General features: G+C 45.4%; 1 protein-coding gene and 1 long non-coding RNA gene across 2 annotated transcripts in view; one reads left to right on the top strand and one right to left on the bottom strand.

Annotated features, from left to right (window-relative positions):
* Window positions 1-15,895, top strand: part of mcama (melanoma cell adhesion molecule a) — a 41,526-nt gene extending 25,631 nt beyond the window's left edge. The window contains exons 2-16 of the mRNA XM_046410339.1: window positions 750-883; window positions 1,216-1,444; window positions 1,576-1,646; window positions 1,750-1,837; window positions 2,063-2,242; window positions 3,119-3,246; window positions 4,163-4,307; window positions 4,512-4,627; window positions 4,957-5,098; window positions 8,769-8,899; window positions 9,280-9,421; window positions 9,590-9,625; window positions 10,987-11,116; window positions 13,146-13,263; window positions 14,464-15,895. Coding sequence (XP_046266295.1) covers window positions 750-883; window positions 1,216-1,444; window positions 1,576-1,646; window positions 1,750-1,837; window positions 2,063-2,242; window positions 3,119-3,246; window positions 4,163-4,307; window positions 4,512-4,627; window positions 4,957-5,098; window positions 8,769-8,899; window positions 9,280-9,421; window positions 9,590-9,625; window positions 10,987-11,116; window positions 13,146-13,263; window positions 14,464-14,466 — 1,793 coding nt within the window. The 3' untranslated portion in view covers window positions 14,467-15,895. The remainder of the gene's footprint in view (window positions 1-749; window positions 884-1,215; window positions 1,445-1,575; window positions 1,647-1,749; window positions 1,838-2,062; window positions 2,243-3,118; window positions 3,247-4,162; window positions 4,308-4,511; window positions 4,628-4,956; window positions 5,099-8,768; window positions 8,900-9,279; window positions 9,422-9,589; window positions 9,626-10,986; window positions 11,117-13,145; window positions 13,264-14,463) is intronic.
* LOC124070457 lies at window positions 3,672-4,988 on the bottom strand. Its single transcript, XR_006845186.1, has 2 exons — window positions 4,878-4,988; window positions 3,672-4,763 (listed from the first exon to the last, which is right to left on the bottom strand). It is a non-coding gene; the product is annotated as an uncharacterized LOC124070457 (long non-coding RNA).
* Window positions 15,896-16,235: the final 340 nt, after the last annotated feature.

Genomic DNA, 16,235 nt, shown 5'->3' with positions numbered 1-16,235 from the left:
ATTCGTTTCAGCAATAAATCTGTCTTATTGAGTGACGGTTACACCATATGTTCACCTTCAGCGTTAGCACGTTAAAAACTCATAAAGTCAAAGTGAGGCCAGCGCTCGAGTTTGGAACATCAGCAGATCACAACACATGACGGAGTACATTCGGCTGAACGTCACTCAGCGACACCTGACAGCGTGAAGGCCAGAGGGCGGGAGGGGAGGTATCCTTTACCATCTTGCAGGACAAATCCACACCAGATTACGCAGAGAAAATGGACCTTTTGTGCCGTCTTGTTTGTCTTTGTCGCCGTGTGAGCTGGCTGCTCTGAAACAGTAGCCAAGTCCAACATGGCTGAAAAACAGCCCAGTGTCAAACCGGCTGGTCTTCCCATGCCTGCATTCCCCCGATGAAGCCCAGGGAACTGATTTTCTAGCCAAGATGTGGTTTTGTAGTTACAGTCAGCCAGGCAGAAGGGAAATGAAAATTATGCCATGTGGACAAGAAGCCTTTTCTTCTTTGTTCTCCTGACATGGCAGACTGGCTCCAAGTTGGCCTGGGAAGACATTCAGATGTTTGTCCAAGACAGTGCAGTTTAGGATTAAATTGAGGGTTGAAACCAGAATCAGATGTAGGTGAGGAAGAACACGGTGAAATGTCATTTCATGCTGAGTTTAATACTGTTTTCTGATCGTGAATGCTTCATTAATAATAACGTAAGACCACACGAGATGATTTATGAGCACGTCTGTGTGTTTTTCAGCGTGGGCCAAAGTGGATGTGACGATGCATGACAATGTTGAAGTGTACCTGGATGACTACGCTCAAATCCCCTGCCAGTACAGCTTCACTGACGACAGCAGCGAGCCCAGCTTTGTCATGATCCAGTGGTTTGTGGTGAGTACTGCTGGACCCGCTGTGATAACTGACACTGTCTGTCTGGAACCACCCACCCGGCCGAGCATGTGTGGAGCAGGGCTGCCCCCTTAACGTCAGCGACTGAAATCATGAGGAGGGAAGCCCCAGCTCGGTTTCAAGTAGTATCGTCACACTTTGTTATTGTCCACAGAATAAGACAGGACAAACAACACAAAAATCTCATGTTTAATGTTCAAATGAATTACCTGATGGACCGTTTGGCCCATCGTGCCTGCAAGCAAAACGCAAGCAGACCGAGTGAACCCTAAGACATCAGGTGAACTGTGTCCTGACTGCGTGTCCTCCTGCAGGGCGCTGTGGGTGGCAACGCAAGGACGCGCATTTTCTACGGTGATAAGAGTCAACAGATGGTGGACAACAACACGGACTACAGCGGTCGCATCGACGTGACGTCAGACCAGCAGGGAACGCGACTCATTATCCAAGATGTCCGCCTCTCCGACGAGAGGGAATTCTTCTGCCAGGTTAGCGGACTGGCTGCAGGCAGCGCTGAGGGCAAGACCCAGCTCAGGGTGTTCGGTAAGGAAGCCCACAAGACACTTTCTCAGTCACGTAAAGCAACGTTCAAAGCCTTAATAATAATGTCTTTAAAATGTTTCTTTGTTTCACTATGTAGTCTCGTATTATCAGTGATCATTCTCCTGCTTTAGCTCCTCCAGAGCCTCCGGTGATCGAGGGGGTCCCGACTGGAATATCTGTGACCAGTGAGGTGCCGTCTAAGGTGGGTCCACTTTATCTTAGACTCTGAGATTTCTGTCTACAGTTTCTCTCTCTCTCATTTATTGCTGAAATTTAAGATGATAAAGTCAGTGTGACTCGTCCAGGTTGCATCGTGTGAGGCTCGAAACGGCTTCCCGAAACCCAACATCACCTGGTACAGGAACAACACGCCCCTGATGCCTGAACCGGGACGTAAGTGCAAACAGTTAGATGGCATGTGTTGTCTGTCTCAGAGGGTCTGCCGTGTTTCACCAAAGTGTTTCTGTTGGTTTGAGTCCAGGACGTGATCACTTCAGATCCTTTTTAAACACACCAGTTAACAAACAGTAAAGTCCAACAGGAGCTGAGAGCTGCTTTGCTCTGGTTGTTGGCTCTGGTGCTTTGTTACTTATTTGTATTGACTTGTCGATGCTCCAGATGTGAATGTGTTGACCCTGGTGACCCGGGGGTCCAGTGGCTTCTACTCCGTCCAGAGCACACTGGAGTACAAGGTGGTGAAGGAGGACAAGGATGCCTTCTTCTCCTGTGAGGTCAGCTTCTTTGTCCCGGCAGCCATCAGGACAGTCGAGTCCAACAGCATCAACGTCACCGTCCACTGTGAGTTCATGTGGAGACTGTTTGTCCTCCTGTCATGTAGTCTGGCTGATGGATCAGCTGATGTTTGTGTCACATGACGCTGCAGTGCAGCCAAGCGGACCGCATGAATTTACACCTGACGCTTTTCTTTCTTTGCTTTACTGTGACCGTCAGTGTCTGCTTTAAGGACCAAATTAAGTTCAAGGTTTAAGTCGAGCAGATTTTCACTCCGCCTGTTGACCGTGAAGTCTGAAGAGACCACAGAGGACGTCATCACTTAACTGATTAACACACTTTTGTGTGTTGTCTTTTTAGCAGCTTCCATCCCTTCTTGCATAAATTTAGACATCATTGTATCTCTGCAGTACTCTCATTGTGAATGTCAGAGTAACATATCGTGTGCATCAATACCTTTTACCAAAGCTGTGGCAGAATTTGATCTTTTAAAATAATCCTGTTGTTCTCAGTACAAGATAGCTTATACTTTTGAACTTTGTCCTACTTTTATCTTCATTAAACCTTTAAGTGTAGAGACTGGTGGTTTGTGTTGAACCCAGTCCTCCTGGGTTTTACTGCATCAGAGTTGCTGCTGATAACAAAACTTTACAACACGAGGTTAGAGGTTCAAGGTGGAGATAATGTAGTCAGTAGTATTTTTATGTCCAGTTCAAACTGGAGGCCTTGTAGTGTCTGCTTCCTCCTCTGCTAATTTTAAAGGGAACTCGCCAAAGTTTGAAACAATTTAACAGAAGCATTAACTGTCTGGTGGTCCACCGTTTGAACCAGCTTTGTGTTGATACTGTGGCACACAGAGCCAAGCGCAGCCCGTCCTGTCAGCGTTATGTAAATAGCCTTGTAAAGTGACTTCAGCTGAATAATTTGATTCTGTGTGTCCAGACCCAACCACCATGGTGGAGCTGTGGAAGGAGTCGCCCCAGGGTTTGGTCAAAGAGGGGGATACTGTGGCGCTGCGTTGCCAGGGTGATGGCAACCCCCCGCCGCCCTTCATTTTCAACAGAGAACAAGTAAGAATGGAAGGCATTTTCTCACCCTTAAAGTCCCCGGCAGAGAAAGGGTGACACACGGGAGACATGTAGGGAATGTTTTTGATATGCAGAGCTCACTGGGCCCCATGCAGACATGAGTGTGCGAGGTCTGCGAGGGCTCTGTCAGCTCTGACCCTGCAGATCCAGGCTGGGGTCTGAGACCGGAGGCCACTCAGACGGGGCTCCTGGGCAGGACTCATTCCCATGTCAGACACACTCATCCATTGTATGTGTGGACAATACAAAAACTCAGCTGACTGCCAGTTTAACTTCTCCTAAGTAGGCTGTCAGGAACAGAATATCTGTTCTGAGAGCGACAGGCTCGTTACACCCCAGAAAACACAATCAATGGATCCTATAAAAAATGTATATTTTTTTCTTCTGTCACAATGTTCCTCCTGCCCGTCTGTATGGCCTGGTTGTCAGTTCCATCAATGGGGGTGAGATATGTCAGCATGCTGTTGACCAATAGCAAGCCACCTTTACCATGCAGACCTTGGAGGAAATGGAGGAAGTTGTTTTGCACAGTGGGGATGGCCTAGAGACCATGGTACTTCATGGTCCATGGTACAAATCCTACAGTTCCTCCTCTGCAGATGATGTATGAGTGGAGCCAGTTGGATAGAAATCCATCAGGTAGATGCTGAGGTGTTTCACACTGGATCCAGAGACAGATGGAGTTAAGTGGTTTTGAATATCACAGTTAAACATTTAGGATTGGTTAGTAAAACCCAAATCCAGCATGAGCCTCTGATGATACGGTTCAGATGTCACCAGCTTCTTATTAGCAAAGTCGACCAAATGAAACTGAGCTGAGAACGTACCCTCGTTCCCGCCGTTACTCTCACGTGGTCACAGCGTGGCTTTGGGTTCATATGCGAGTTTTGTGTCGCAGGAGCCGGACGTGGACTTGGAGAACAGTGGCGACGTGTTGAACCTGTCTCCGGTGTCACGGAAAGACAGCGGCATCTACCAGTGTCGCCCTCTGGACACCGACGGCCACGCCGAGGTCAAAGGAGAGATGCAGCTCACGGTGCACTGTGAGGAACGACGATCGCTCACACACACACACACACAACACGTGTTTACAACAGCCTTAGAGACACAAAGAAGGAAATGCAACAGGTTTTAAGGTGTTAGGAGGCGAATTGTTTCCCTTCAAGTTGTTTTCTCCTGCCTGCAGTCTGTATGCTTGTGACAGCAGGTTCCCTGTGTCTCATTGCGTCTTTGTTTGCTGTGTTCAGACTTGGACCCGGCTGTGGTGGTCCCTAAAGACTCAGAAGTCATGCTGAGAGGAGAAGACCTGACTGCGACCTGCAATGCTCTGTCCTCCCTCAAAACATCCACGGTCTGGTACAAGGCACGTGTCCACACTGGACTTCTCTTACAGATGTGATCGTGCACAGCGAGCACAGGCTCGTAGCTGCTCCCTTGTCATGTTTCTGATTCAGCATCAAGTGAAGGTGAAGAAGTGAGCTCGTCAGTTTTGTAGGCATCTGGACAGAAACCAAAATATTGGAGGAATTTAAATTTTGACTCGATTTAAAAATAAAATCTCTAAAGCCCTAGAGGTTCATCCTCTGAGGACTAAACTTTATGTAAATCCGTACAGTCGTTGTTGAGACATTATAGTCTGGGTCAAAATGGCGTCCACACGACTAACTCTGATCCATCCTGTGGTGTGTGTAGGCTGGGCGGCAGGTGGGTAAGGGGAACACTCTGCACCTGAGGGACGCCACCTACGAGACAACGGGAGAGTACGTGTGTGAGGTGACCGTTCCTTCCTTGCCTGCGCTGCACACCAGCGGCTCCGTCCACATCATCGTCCAAGGTGAGTCGTCCCGTCCATGGCTTCAGCACAAACGTTTTTTGTGCACATTAAAGGAAAGCTGAGTGAAAATGTTTTTATGCTTGGCTGAGCTTGACGGATCATCTGGATGTTACGCTACCTGCTTCTTCTTCTGCTGTTCTGCAGGCGTTTCACGTCTGAACGTACGTCTTCCTGTACTGACTTTCGTATTAGTTTTACTTGTGGGTCTGTTCTTTGTTTTTGCTGGTTCTTTTCATAGTGTGGTCATGTTTTTGCTGCAGGCCCTGTTGTGGTTGTGAATCAATTTCTGTGTCAATTCAGTTCAATTCAGTTTATTTATAGAGTGTCAATTCACAACAAGAGCTATCTCATGATACTTTCCAATTGGAACAGGTCTAGACCAAACTCTTTAATTAAATTGTAATACAGCGAACCCAATATTCCCCCTTGAGTGAGCACTTGGTGACAGTGGTGAGGAAAAACTGCCTTTTAGAAGGCAGAAACCTCGGAGGAGACCCCGGCTCAAGATGAGCGGCCATCTGCTCTGTCAGTCAGGTTAACTTTGGATTTCAGTGTGCCAAAACATCTGCAAACAACAAACAAACAAACATCTGCACAGGAAGCAGTGAGTTCAGCTGATGGAAGCGTCACATTGAACAAAAAGTAGACAGCGGACGAACAGCAAACAAATTAAAATTGGATGAAATTAGGACAAGCTTTGTCACTTAACTGTGGTGAAGTGGTGAAGACTCAAACAATATCGATATGTCAATAATTAAATTAATTTTTGATAGTATAGTTAAACCTTTCACATACAGTTGCAAGAAAGTGTATGTGAACCCTTTGGGATTACTTGGATTTCTGCATAAATCGGTCATAAAATATGTTCTGATCTTCATCTAAGTCACATCACTAGACAAACACAGTCTGCTTAAACTAATACCGCACAACAAATTATAAGTTTTCATGTTTTTATTGAACACAACATGTAAACACTCACAGTGCAGGAGTCATGCCCACCTGGAGTCCTCTAGGTGTGGTCGTCCTGTAAAGATGAAAGCGCAGAATGCTCAGTGAGGTGAAGAAGAATCCTAGAGTTTCAGCTAAAGACTTACAGAAATATCTGGCACATGCTAACATTATTGTTGACAAACCTACAATAAGTAAAACATTAAACAAAATGAAGTTCATGGGAGGACACCATGGAGGAAGCCATTGCTGTCCAAAAAAAACATTGCTGCATGTTTGAAGTTTGCAAAAGAGCACCTGGATGTTCCACAGCACTACTGGCAAAATATTGTGTGGACAGACGAAACCAAAACTGAGTTGTTTGGAAGGAACACACAACGCTATGTGTGGAGAAAAAAAGGCACAGCACACCAACATCAAAACCTCATCCCAACTGTGAAATATGGTGGAGGGGGCATCATGGTTTGGGGCTGCTTTGCTGCCTCAGGGCCCGGACGGATTGCTGTCATCGACGGAAAAATGAATTCCCAAGTTTATCAAGACATTTTGCAGGAAAACTTAAGACCATCTGTTCGCCAACTGAAGCTCAACAGAGGATGGGTGATGCAACAGGACAATGACCCAAAGCACAGAAGTAAATCAACAACACAATGGCTTCAACAGAAGAAAATACGCCTTCTGGAGTGGCCCAGTCAGAGTCCTGACCTCAACCCGATTGAGATGCTGTGGCATGACTTCAAGAGAGCGATTCACACCAGACATCCCAAGGATATTGCTGAACTGAAACAGGTTTTTGCAGAGGACTGGTCCAAAATTCCTCCTGACTGTTGTGCAGGTCTGATCTGCAACTACAGGAAACGTTTGGTTGGGGTTATTGCTGCCAAAGGAGGGTCAGCCAGTTATTAAATCCAAAGGTTCACATACTTTTTCCACCCTGCACAGTGAATGTTTACATGTTGTGTTCAATAAAAACATGAAAACTAATAATTTTTTGTGCAGTATTAGTTTAAGAATTCTGCGTTTGTCTAGTGATGTGACTTAGATGAAGATCAGAGCATATTTTATGACCAATTTATGCAGAAATCCAAGTAATTCCAAAGGGTTCACATACATTTTCTTGCAACTGTATATATGCAACTTGTCCTTTTTAACTGGAACTTTTCCAGAGAAAATGAAACTTGCAAAGATATTCCCAGTTTATAAAAATGGTCCAAAAGGATATTGTAACAAATTATAGACCAGTCTCATTACTATCTCAATTTTCCAAAATCCTACAAAAGTTATTTGTTAGAAGACTAGATAGCTTTACTGAGAAAAATAAATCACTGAATGATCAGCAACATGGCTTTAGAAGTAACAGATCAACATTCTTAGCAGTGATCGAAAATTTATCTACAGCAGTCGATGATAAACAACATGCTGTTGGGGTTTTTACAGATTTAAGCAAATCTTTTGATACAATCAGTCATTCCTTACTGTTACAGAAATGTGAATATTATGGAATAAGAGGAGTGGCAAATAATTGGCTACAAAGTTATTTGAGCAACAGATTTCAGTATGTGGAAATCAATAGTACAGAAGGATATGTTGTGGGGAGCCTCAAGGCTCAGTACTGGGGCCTAAGCTGTTTATACTTTATTTAAATGATATTTGTAAGGTGTCCAATATCCTAAAATTTGTTATGTTTGCAGATGACACTAATTTATTTTGCTCAGGGAATGACTCGAAACAACTGGTAATTAAAGTTCGAGCCAAATTAAGTTGCTTTTTGGTTTTTGGTGCCTTTCAGGCAAAACAAGACATAAAGTTGCTTTTGAGTGGATTTGAAATAGAAGGGGTTTATGAGAATAGGTTTTTAGGAGTTATAATAGATCATAAGCTTTGTTGGAAACCACATACAAAATATATTAAAAGTAAGTTATCTAAAGCTATCGGCGTAAATAGAATTAAGAATGTATTACATAAGAAATGTTTGTTTATTTTGGATTCATCACTCGGGTTACCATACATGTCATATTGTGCAGAAATTTGGGGAAATGTTGGTAAAACAATTACAGATTCAATATTTAAACTTCAAAAAAGAATCTTTAGCAAAGCTTCATATTGTGAACATACTAATAAGCTTTTCATGGAATCCAATGCTCTAAAATTTAGGGACATTGTGTCCTTGAAAACCTTGGAAATACCATTCCGTGCTATGAACAAAAATCTTCCTCTTTGCCGACAAAAGTTATTTAAATTCCGAGATGGGCATCATAATTTAAGAGGTTTATTTATTTTTGAAAGGCGAAAAGCCAGAACTAATGTTAAGATGTATTTCTGTTTTAGGCTTAAAACTGTGGAATGAGCTTAGTGACAAATTTAAAACAAGCAGTTCTTTGTTAAAGTTCAAAAAATCTTTAAAATATAAGTTAATTAACAATTACCAGGAAATGTAAAATTAAAACTTAGAGGTAAACATGTCAAAAAAAAATGGTGGTAGTATCATTTAGTTAGATGTTTGTTTGGCTGACTTTCTGGGTAAATTAGGAAAACTTCAGGATGGGCTGCAATAAGCCAGGAGCTTCAGCCTACTGCTTCTTTTGGTTTTGATGTGAATTGTTAAAGTGTATTATGTATTGTGATGTATGTGACCAAAAATAAAATTATTCATTCATTCAAGTAAATAAAAATAACTTGCTGATTCACACACCCACTGAGCGCCGTGTGTGCTTCTGTCCAGGTGGTCCCCAGCTGGTGGGAGTGGAACAGGAAGTGCAGCTGGAGGAGGCTGAAGGCAGGATGGTGAACTTGAGCTGTGAGGCTCAGGGCCACCCGCTGCCCAGCATCTCCTGGAGCATCATCGGCAGCCAGGTACCCAGACCCCTGACCCGCAGCGCTCGTTTCGCTCACCTCCTCCCACGGCGACGCGCTTTCAGGCGCCGTTCGTCAGAGACGCCATCTAGAGCGAACCTGGCGAAAATAAGCAAAACGAAGCTGGACTCCTCATCAAAGAACAGAAGTTCATGATCTTTGGCTCTGCAGACAAATGAATCAGTCAATCATCAATAAATTACAAATACATTTAAAATATTTATTGGCAGAAGTGGTTAAAAAGTAAAATCCTTCCGTTACTGCGTGCTGATGTAATGCAGGTTGACAGGATGTTGTCACGTGAGCTTCGTTTTGCAGGTAGTTACCACTCGCTGACGTGAAGGTGCGTGTTGTCGTGATCAAGGTGTGTGTCTCCACAGAGCTGGCAGGAAGTGGTGAGCAGGGCCAGCGAGCACACGACCCACAGCGTGGTGTCCGTCAAGGTCACCTCAGACATCGTCGCTCAGTGCAACGCGTCCAACGACATGGGAACTGAAGCCAAGGCGTTCAGCATCAAAGCCAGTAAGAGTCTGTGTGTGTGTGTGTGTGTGTGTGTGTGTGTGTGAGTGTGTGTGAGAGTGCGTGTGTGTGTGAGAGTGCGTGTGTGTGAGTGAAAAAGTGTGTGTGTGTATGTGTATGTGTGTGTGTGTGTTGAGGACCCACACTAAGTGTTGTGTCTGTTGTTCACAGTTCCCAGACTCACTTCGGCTGCTCCCTTCTCTCCTGGTAAGATGGCCGTCCTTCGCTGTCCTCTCGTTGAAGTTGTCTTTTCCTTCTGGCTCAGTCTTTTCCATGTCGAGACTCCTGATGTGCCTCAGTGTTTGTGCTTCAGCCTGACTTGTGTGTGTGTGACGGTGAAGGGTTGGAGGACCGTGTGCATTATTAATGCTTTTCATACAGGGCTGGTCTCTGGGACGGCCTGAGGGCCTCGCTGAGTATTCTGTTTGATACTGAGAGTAAAATCAAAACGCACACCAACACTCTGCGCTACTGAAAACATTACTTGTTTGTGCCCAAATTTTTTTAAACAAACACATGAGAACACAGTGTCCAGCTTTTACTGACTTTTCCAGACGGTCTTGTGTTTTATAGTGGATGTTTAAACGCCAGGTGAAGCTGCGGTGAAGAATAACGAGGGGGGAAACTTTCTGACTTTATCTGAGCAGTCACTTCGTACCATTAAAACCTTCACGAGCCTGAGGGGAAATGCAACGGGGAAATAAAGAGCGTTTCAAAAATATCTCGTCGCTCGCACAAGTTAAACGCTGGGCTGCTCTCCTGGCTGTTTGCTGAGGCTGTTAGAGGCTGATTTAACCCCTCGTGATCTCACAATAGAAGCTCATACGTTGGCTTAAGCAGTGCAGATCTCCTTCAGGAGTGGATGGCATCACTGTTTTATGACTCTCAGAACCGTAAAGCGAGTGACGCCGTCTCGGTCCCGTTGATTTGGAAAATTCAGAGCAGCAGAAGCAAATAAAATCCAGAAAATCGCACCACTTTTATGTCGTGCAAGAGGGATGATTCTGTCCCAGGCAGACCTGGTAAGCGTGAAGCATGTGGGAAAAGTATCTGTCACGTGTCACATGCTGCGTCTTCTCCGCCATTTTAGAGCTGAAGTGTTGGCAACACGAAGGTCTTTGTGACCACATGATATGAAGTGTTAAACTGTAGCTCAAAGTGAGACAGCTGCCATTAAAAATATGATGAAAACATTTCACTAAACCTGATGAAAATGTTCATTCTTTTCGTTCGGGATAAAAAGTGTAATCTGAGTTTGTTTAAATGCGACTGAAAGATGACAGTTCAGTTCAGCACGCGACGCGTTCACTGGTCCAGAGCAGGTGTTTGCTCATCCTCAGGTCTAACAGGAAGCTCCTAAACGTCCCACGTCTTTCAACACAGCACAGACTTTATCGAGCAACAGTTAATCAAATGGTCGGCAGAAGGTTCGGCTGTTGAACGGTCAAGTCAAGGCTTTGCTCACACTGTTGTCACGCTGTCCTGTGTGGTAAGACTCACTGCCTGACTGAGTGGTCTCTCTGTCTTCGTCTCTGTCTCCGTCCGTCTCTGTCTGTGTGTCTGTGCAGCCGAGGGCAGCGGCGTCATCATCGTGGTGATCATACTGAGCCTGTTGCTGCTCGCCATCCTCGGCAGCGTTCTTTACTTCCTGCACAAGAAGGGGAAGATCCCGTGTGGACGCTCAGGGAAACAGGACATGTGAGTGCTGCGTCTCCTAAGTCTGCTTGACAACACAGAAACGTGATTTAGGGGACAGTCTGAGGACGTTCTTCTTTCTGTCAGCAAACACCAGACCAAATCCAGAACCCGATAGGTCCTAAACCTACAGCGGTATGCAAAACTTTGTGCACCCCTCTGAGACTTCACGATCATTTGCTCTGCCTTTACAAGAGAAGATCACAGCAGCAAGGTTTGTTTTCCTCCAGAGATGAAGACATTTGAGGGTGTCCAGACTGACATTCTTAGAGTAGCATTACATAGTTTTATTATAATAAAATAAAATGTGAAAAAATGTAATGTCTAAAAGTTTGGGCACCCTTTTAATCACATTCATTTCAAGACCTGTAGGATTTAGAGATGACAGGTTGCCTTGATTAGCTCGTTGGAGCTTCAGTTGCAGAGACAGGTGGAATCAATCATGACAGCGGCTATTTAACTGCTGGCTGTGCTTGTCCTGGTTTCTTTCTTAGAAATGATGGGGGAACATGGGGGCCTCTAAACAACTCTCCACTGACCTAAAACTAAGATCATTCTTTATTATGAGTTAGGAGAAATTATGTGGAAGGTTTGCACTGTGTCTCCACTGTCAGAAAGGTGGTACAGAAAGGGAAGGCCACAGGAGCAGTCACTGTGAAGGAGAGATGTGTTAGGCTGAAAAAAATACAGGAAAGGCACAGAGGAAGAACAGTTAGCATGGCCACAGACAAGCCACAGACCACCTCCAGAGAACTACAAGAACATCTGGCTGCTGATGGTGTAGTTGTTCACCTTTGCACCAGGAAAAGCTAAAAACACACACTGGATTCCTTGAGAAGAACTTATTGCCTGCTGTGAAATTTGGTGGAGGGTCCATCATGTTATGGGGCTGTGTGGCTAGCACAGGTACTGGAAACCTTGTTGAAGTTGAGGGCCACATGGATTCCTCTCAGTATCAGCAGACTATGCCGGGGTTGTATTTTTTAGCAGGACAATGATCCTAAGCACTGTTCAGAATCCACCAAGGGATTCATGCAGAAGCACAAGTAGGATGTTCCCAGTCCCCAGAGCCCAACATCACTGAAAATGTATGGATTGATTTGAAGCAGGCTGAAACCAGACTGAACTGGAGGTGTTTTGTATGGGCCAAAATACCACCTGCCAGTCTTCAGGGACTGGTCTGTGGATATGGGGGCGTCTACAGGCTGTTATTGCAGCAAAAGGAGGCTCTACTAAATATTAATGGGATTATTTCTTTGGGGTGCCCAAATTTATGCATGCGCCTGTTTTTGTTTAAATGCACTTAAAAATGTTTCTGTTGGGCCAATAGAGATTATTTCACTACTGAAATGTTTCTTCCCATAAGGTATAACATGTTGAAATGAAGTTGCTGCTTCAAAAGCTCAGCAAGTGACAAAGTGATGCCCTGAGGAGACCCTAAGGGGGCCCAAGCTTTTGCATACCACTGTATGTGCCTCTGAGCTCATTGTCGTCCAAAAACTATTAAAATGTCATCCTGATGCGGCACCTACTCACCTGAACACCAAATTTTAATTTAAGTTACTTTATTAATCCCGAGCTGGGAAATTACTTTTCTGCATTTGACCCATCACTGATTGAAACACACACACCTGCAACATGCAGTGAAACACACACAGGAGCAGTGGGCAGCATCAAGCGCCCGGGGAGCATATTGGGGGTTAAGTGCCTTGCTCAAGGGCACATCAGCCGGCTAATGGGGGGTGGGGACATTATCACTCCACCACACTCAAATGTTTCCTGCCCGTCCGGTGGGGGAATTGAACCAGCGACCTTCCAATCACAAGCCGCTTCTCCGACCTCTAGGCCACGGCTGCCCCAATCTGTATTAATACGCTGTTGAAAATAGTCCCTGACACATTTGGCCCAAAGCTACAGTGGAATTAGAAAAGTGCTCAGCTTTTTTTTTAAAAAAATAAAACACACATTTAAGAGGAATAGGATTTGAAGGATACTCAGTCCCAATGCAGTCGGCTTTTGTTTCTGCCTGCAGCACCAAAGAGAAAACCACCAAAGACGATATCGTCGTGGAGATGAAGACCAACGCGAAGAATGAGGAGGCTGTGCTCCTAAAGGCCGTCAATGGAGACAAAAAAGGCCCTAATGAGCAGGTGAGAACAGACCCGAAGCCTTAAGAGCCACCACGGGGAGCCAAAACGTGGCGTTTGTCTTGAGGGAGAAGCTGGAGAAAAACCCTCAGAAAGGTTTTTCTGTGAGGGGATGCAGAATCGGCTCACTTTACACGAGCAACATCCCCGCAGAAGCTGTTTGAAGGTTCGATATGTGATGTGTTTTGGGTTAATAACCGCAGCTTTTGCATCAATTATTTAAAAGTTAGAAATCAACGCGCACCAGCTGCCAGCGTGCAGAAAACAAATTCTGATGATGTGAGGATGTCTGATACAAACAGACAGGAGCTGAGGTCAAATACAGAACGTGTTTGTCATTTTAAAGGGAAGCTCCCATGTTTTTCAGCCGTATCTCATGCTTTAATGCCGCTTGCGTGGCTGGGAATAGCTGAAATAGCTGCTATCAGCGGCGAGCGAGCGAGCAGAGTTAATGTCACAGAGGCATGAAAGTAAACACCATGTGGCTGTTGTGTATCCCAACATCACATGCAGACGACGTTCAACACAAAACGGGGAAAAGTTTGTCGTAGCAGCAGAGTACTTCATTAAAGTGAGCGCACTGAGATGGACTAATTCAGATATGATGCAAGCACTTCCTGTCGCATTCAGGGGACACTTAATCAGTTTGTGAGGGTCAGCGTTGGCGCGCAGGCTGCCCTGTCGCCGACATTTCAGTTTGTAATGGACAGGAAACGGAGCATCGCAGCAGGAACAGAACTCGACACACGTTCAGTTTGTTCTGTGGTTTTGTGTGTGTGTGTGAACTACAGCAACACAAACTGTGTGTTTTACGCTCTGAAATGTTAATGGAGCCGTTTCGCGTGCTGAAATGTGGAAATAAGCCAAACTCTGAGGCCAAAACCGCGACAGCTGGCTGCTCTGACTGGCTGCTGTCGCGTGGCTCAGGATGAATGCAGTTCTTCACAGTAAAACACGAAGCCGCACATCAGTCCGTTACAGTCCGAGTAATCACTTCACTGTCTGCGTTTCCTGATCCCAGCAATCAGCTGAACTGCAATGTTTTTATTCCCAATAGAAATGATGGCCACAGCTGTGGGAATAAAGTGGAATTTCCCTTTAAGTGCAGCTCACAGTTGGACATGACGAGTCGCTCATGATGGCAGTTTGTCCATGTGAAGCTGGTGTTTACACTGACGTCCTCCTCTTCCTCTGTCCCTCCAGTAAAGTCCCAGCAGAGACGTCCAGCGGGAGGAGGCGGAACACATGAAGCCAGCAGACAGTGTGTGCGTGTGTGTGTGCGTGTGTGTGTGTGTGTGTGTGTGTGTGTGTGTGTGTGTGTGTGTGCTGGAGCAGAGGAGCCCATAGACGCATCCACTGATCTGAGACCTGCAGAGTTAACACGACATCACAATCTGGACTCCCCCCCATCATGCTCATCATTCAGTAGATTTATACACACACACACACACACACACACACACACAGGTATCTATGTACAGATGTGTGTTTTGTTTTGACTGAATGTTTGCTCCGTTGACGTTCAGTTTCTCCGTTTGTTTTGTGCTGCGTTCAGCTCTCGGCAGTGGTTCAGTGTGTGTACGATGTCGTTTCACGTGCACCTTTTGTTTGTTTTCTTTCTCTTTATGAAAGTGTATATATTATATATATTTTGTTATTTAAGATGTTTTGGCACTCATATTTTCATTTCGTCTGGGTCGTGTGCACGTCGATCCGTCCACATGGGTTTTAATTTAGCAGAAAAGTGATGAATCCACACCGGGAGACACTGAAGCTCGGGGTGATGCGAACACTGCTGATCGGTCACACACACTGCTGTCAGGCCCTCGTGCTCTTTGTAAATACATGTAGTGTACAGACCTGCTCGTGGTGGCCTTGGACTGTTACTGAAGGCGATAAGGTCAGAGTTTAGCCGTCTGCTGTGCCTGTTTTGAGGATGCATCATACACTGAATTTGTTTTTTGGTTTTTTTTTATCTTTCTTCGGTTTGCTGTGTGTGTTTTCTTTGTTTCTCCTGAGAGCTGGTCGGGCCTTGAAGGGGTGTTCCAGCGTTTGTGCATGTTTAGCGTGTTCGCCACAGGTAACACATCCCGCACTGCTGACGGTCCTGCACATCCGTGGTCAGAGTCAGTGTTATTCCAGGATGATTTCAGCCCTGCTCTGCATTAAGGGAAGACATGCAGCTTCTCTGGTTCGCTCCTTCGAGGGCCCCTTTTGTGAATATGATGTGCTGAGGTTATTGTGAAACTGTACATTTCGTTGCTGCCCAGATGACTTGCAACATAGCGGCGTTTTTGTTTTTCCCCACTGAGTTTTAAGTCGTACAAACGTCAGGTTCTGACGTCGTCCTGCTGTCGTTAGAAAAGCTGCACGAAGCCACAACACCAAGCGACTGCGCTGTCTGCTTTGCGACTGCGCAGTCTGCTTTGACCCGCAAACGTGCAGCACGACTTTAAACATGTTGTTCTTGATTCTTCACCGGCGGGAAAACGAGTTTGAAAGCAAACATTGCAATTATGTTCTTTTCTAATTGTGTGTAAATTAAGTTCTGTACATGTGATTCTTTGATGCTTGCGTTTTTTTTATATTTTTTGCAGGAAAATAATGCCAAATAAAAACGTTTCATTTAAAGAGAGACTTTTTGTTCCCGTCATTATTCTTGCAGAAGTACGAAGGAACACTCAGTGCTGGAATGCGATCACTGCTGGTCTTTACTTCTGCTCGAGGGCTCAGTGTGAACCACAGCAGCACCGAGTGTTCGGTGGGCCTTCTGTTAGCGCTGCTCAGTCCCACAGCGTGGAGACAGGAAGGAGCTTCGCCTCCAAACCGCTGTCAGCACGAGCTCTAAATGACTCCAACAGTAGCTCAGGTTTCTGGCCGGAGTCTGCGAGGAGGAAGGACAGCAAACAGCCCACATCTGCAATGAATTCAGGCAGCTGACGGGGCGGCTGCACGTCTCGCTGCAACACCAATCA

Source organism: Scatophagus argus, chromosome 14, assembly GCF_020382885.2.
Source record: "Scatophagus argus isolate fScaArg1 chromosome 14, fScaArg1.pri, whole genome shotgun sequence".
NCBI lineage: Eukaryota > Metazoa > Chordata > Actinopteri > Scatophagidae > Scatophagus > Scatophagus argus.
This window is presented reverse-complemented; position numbering and strand designations above follow the sequence as displayed.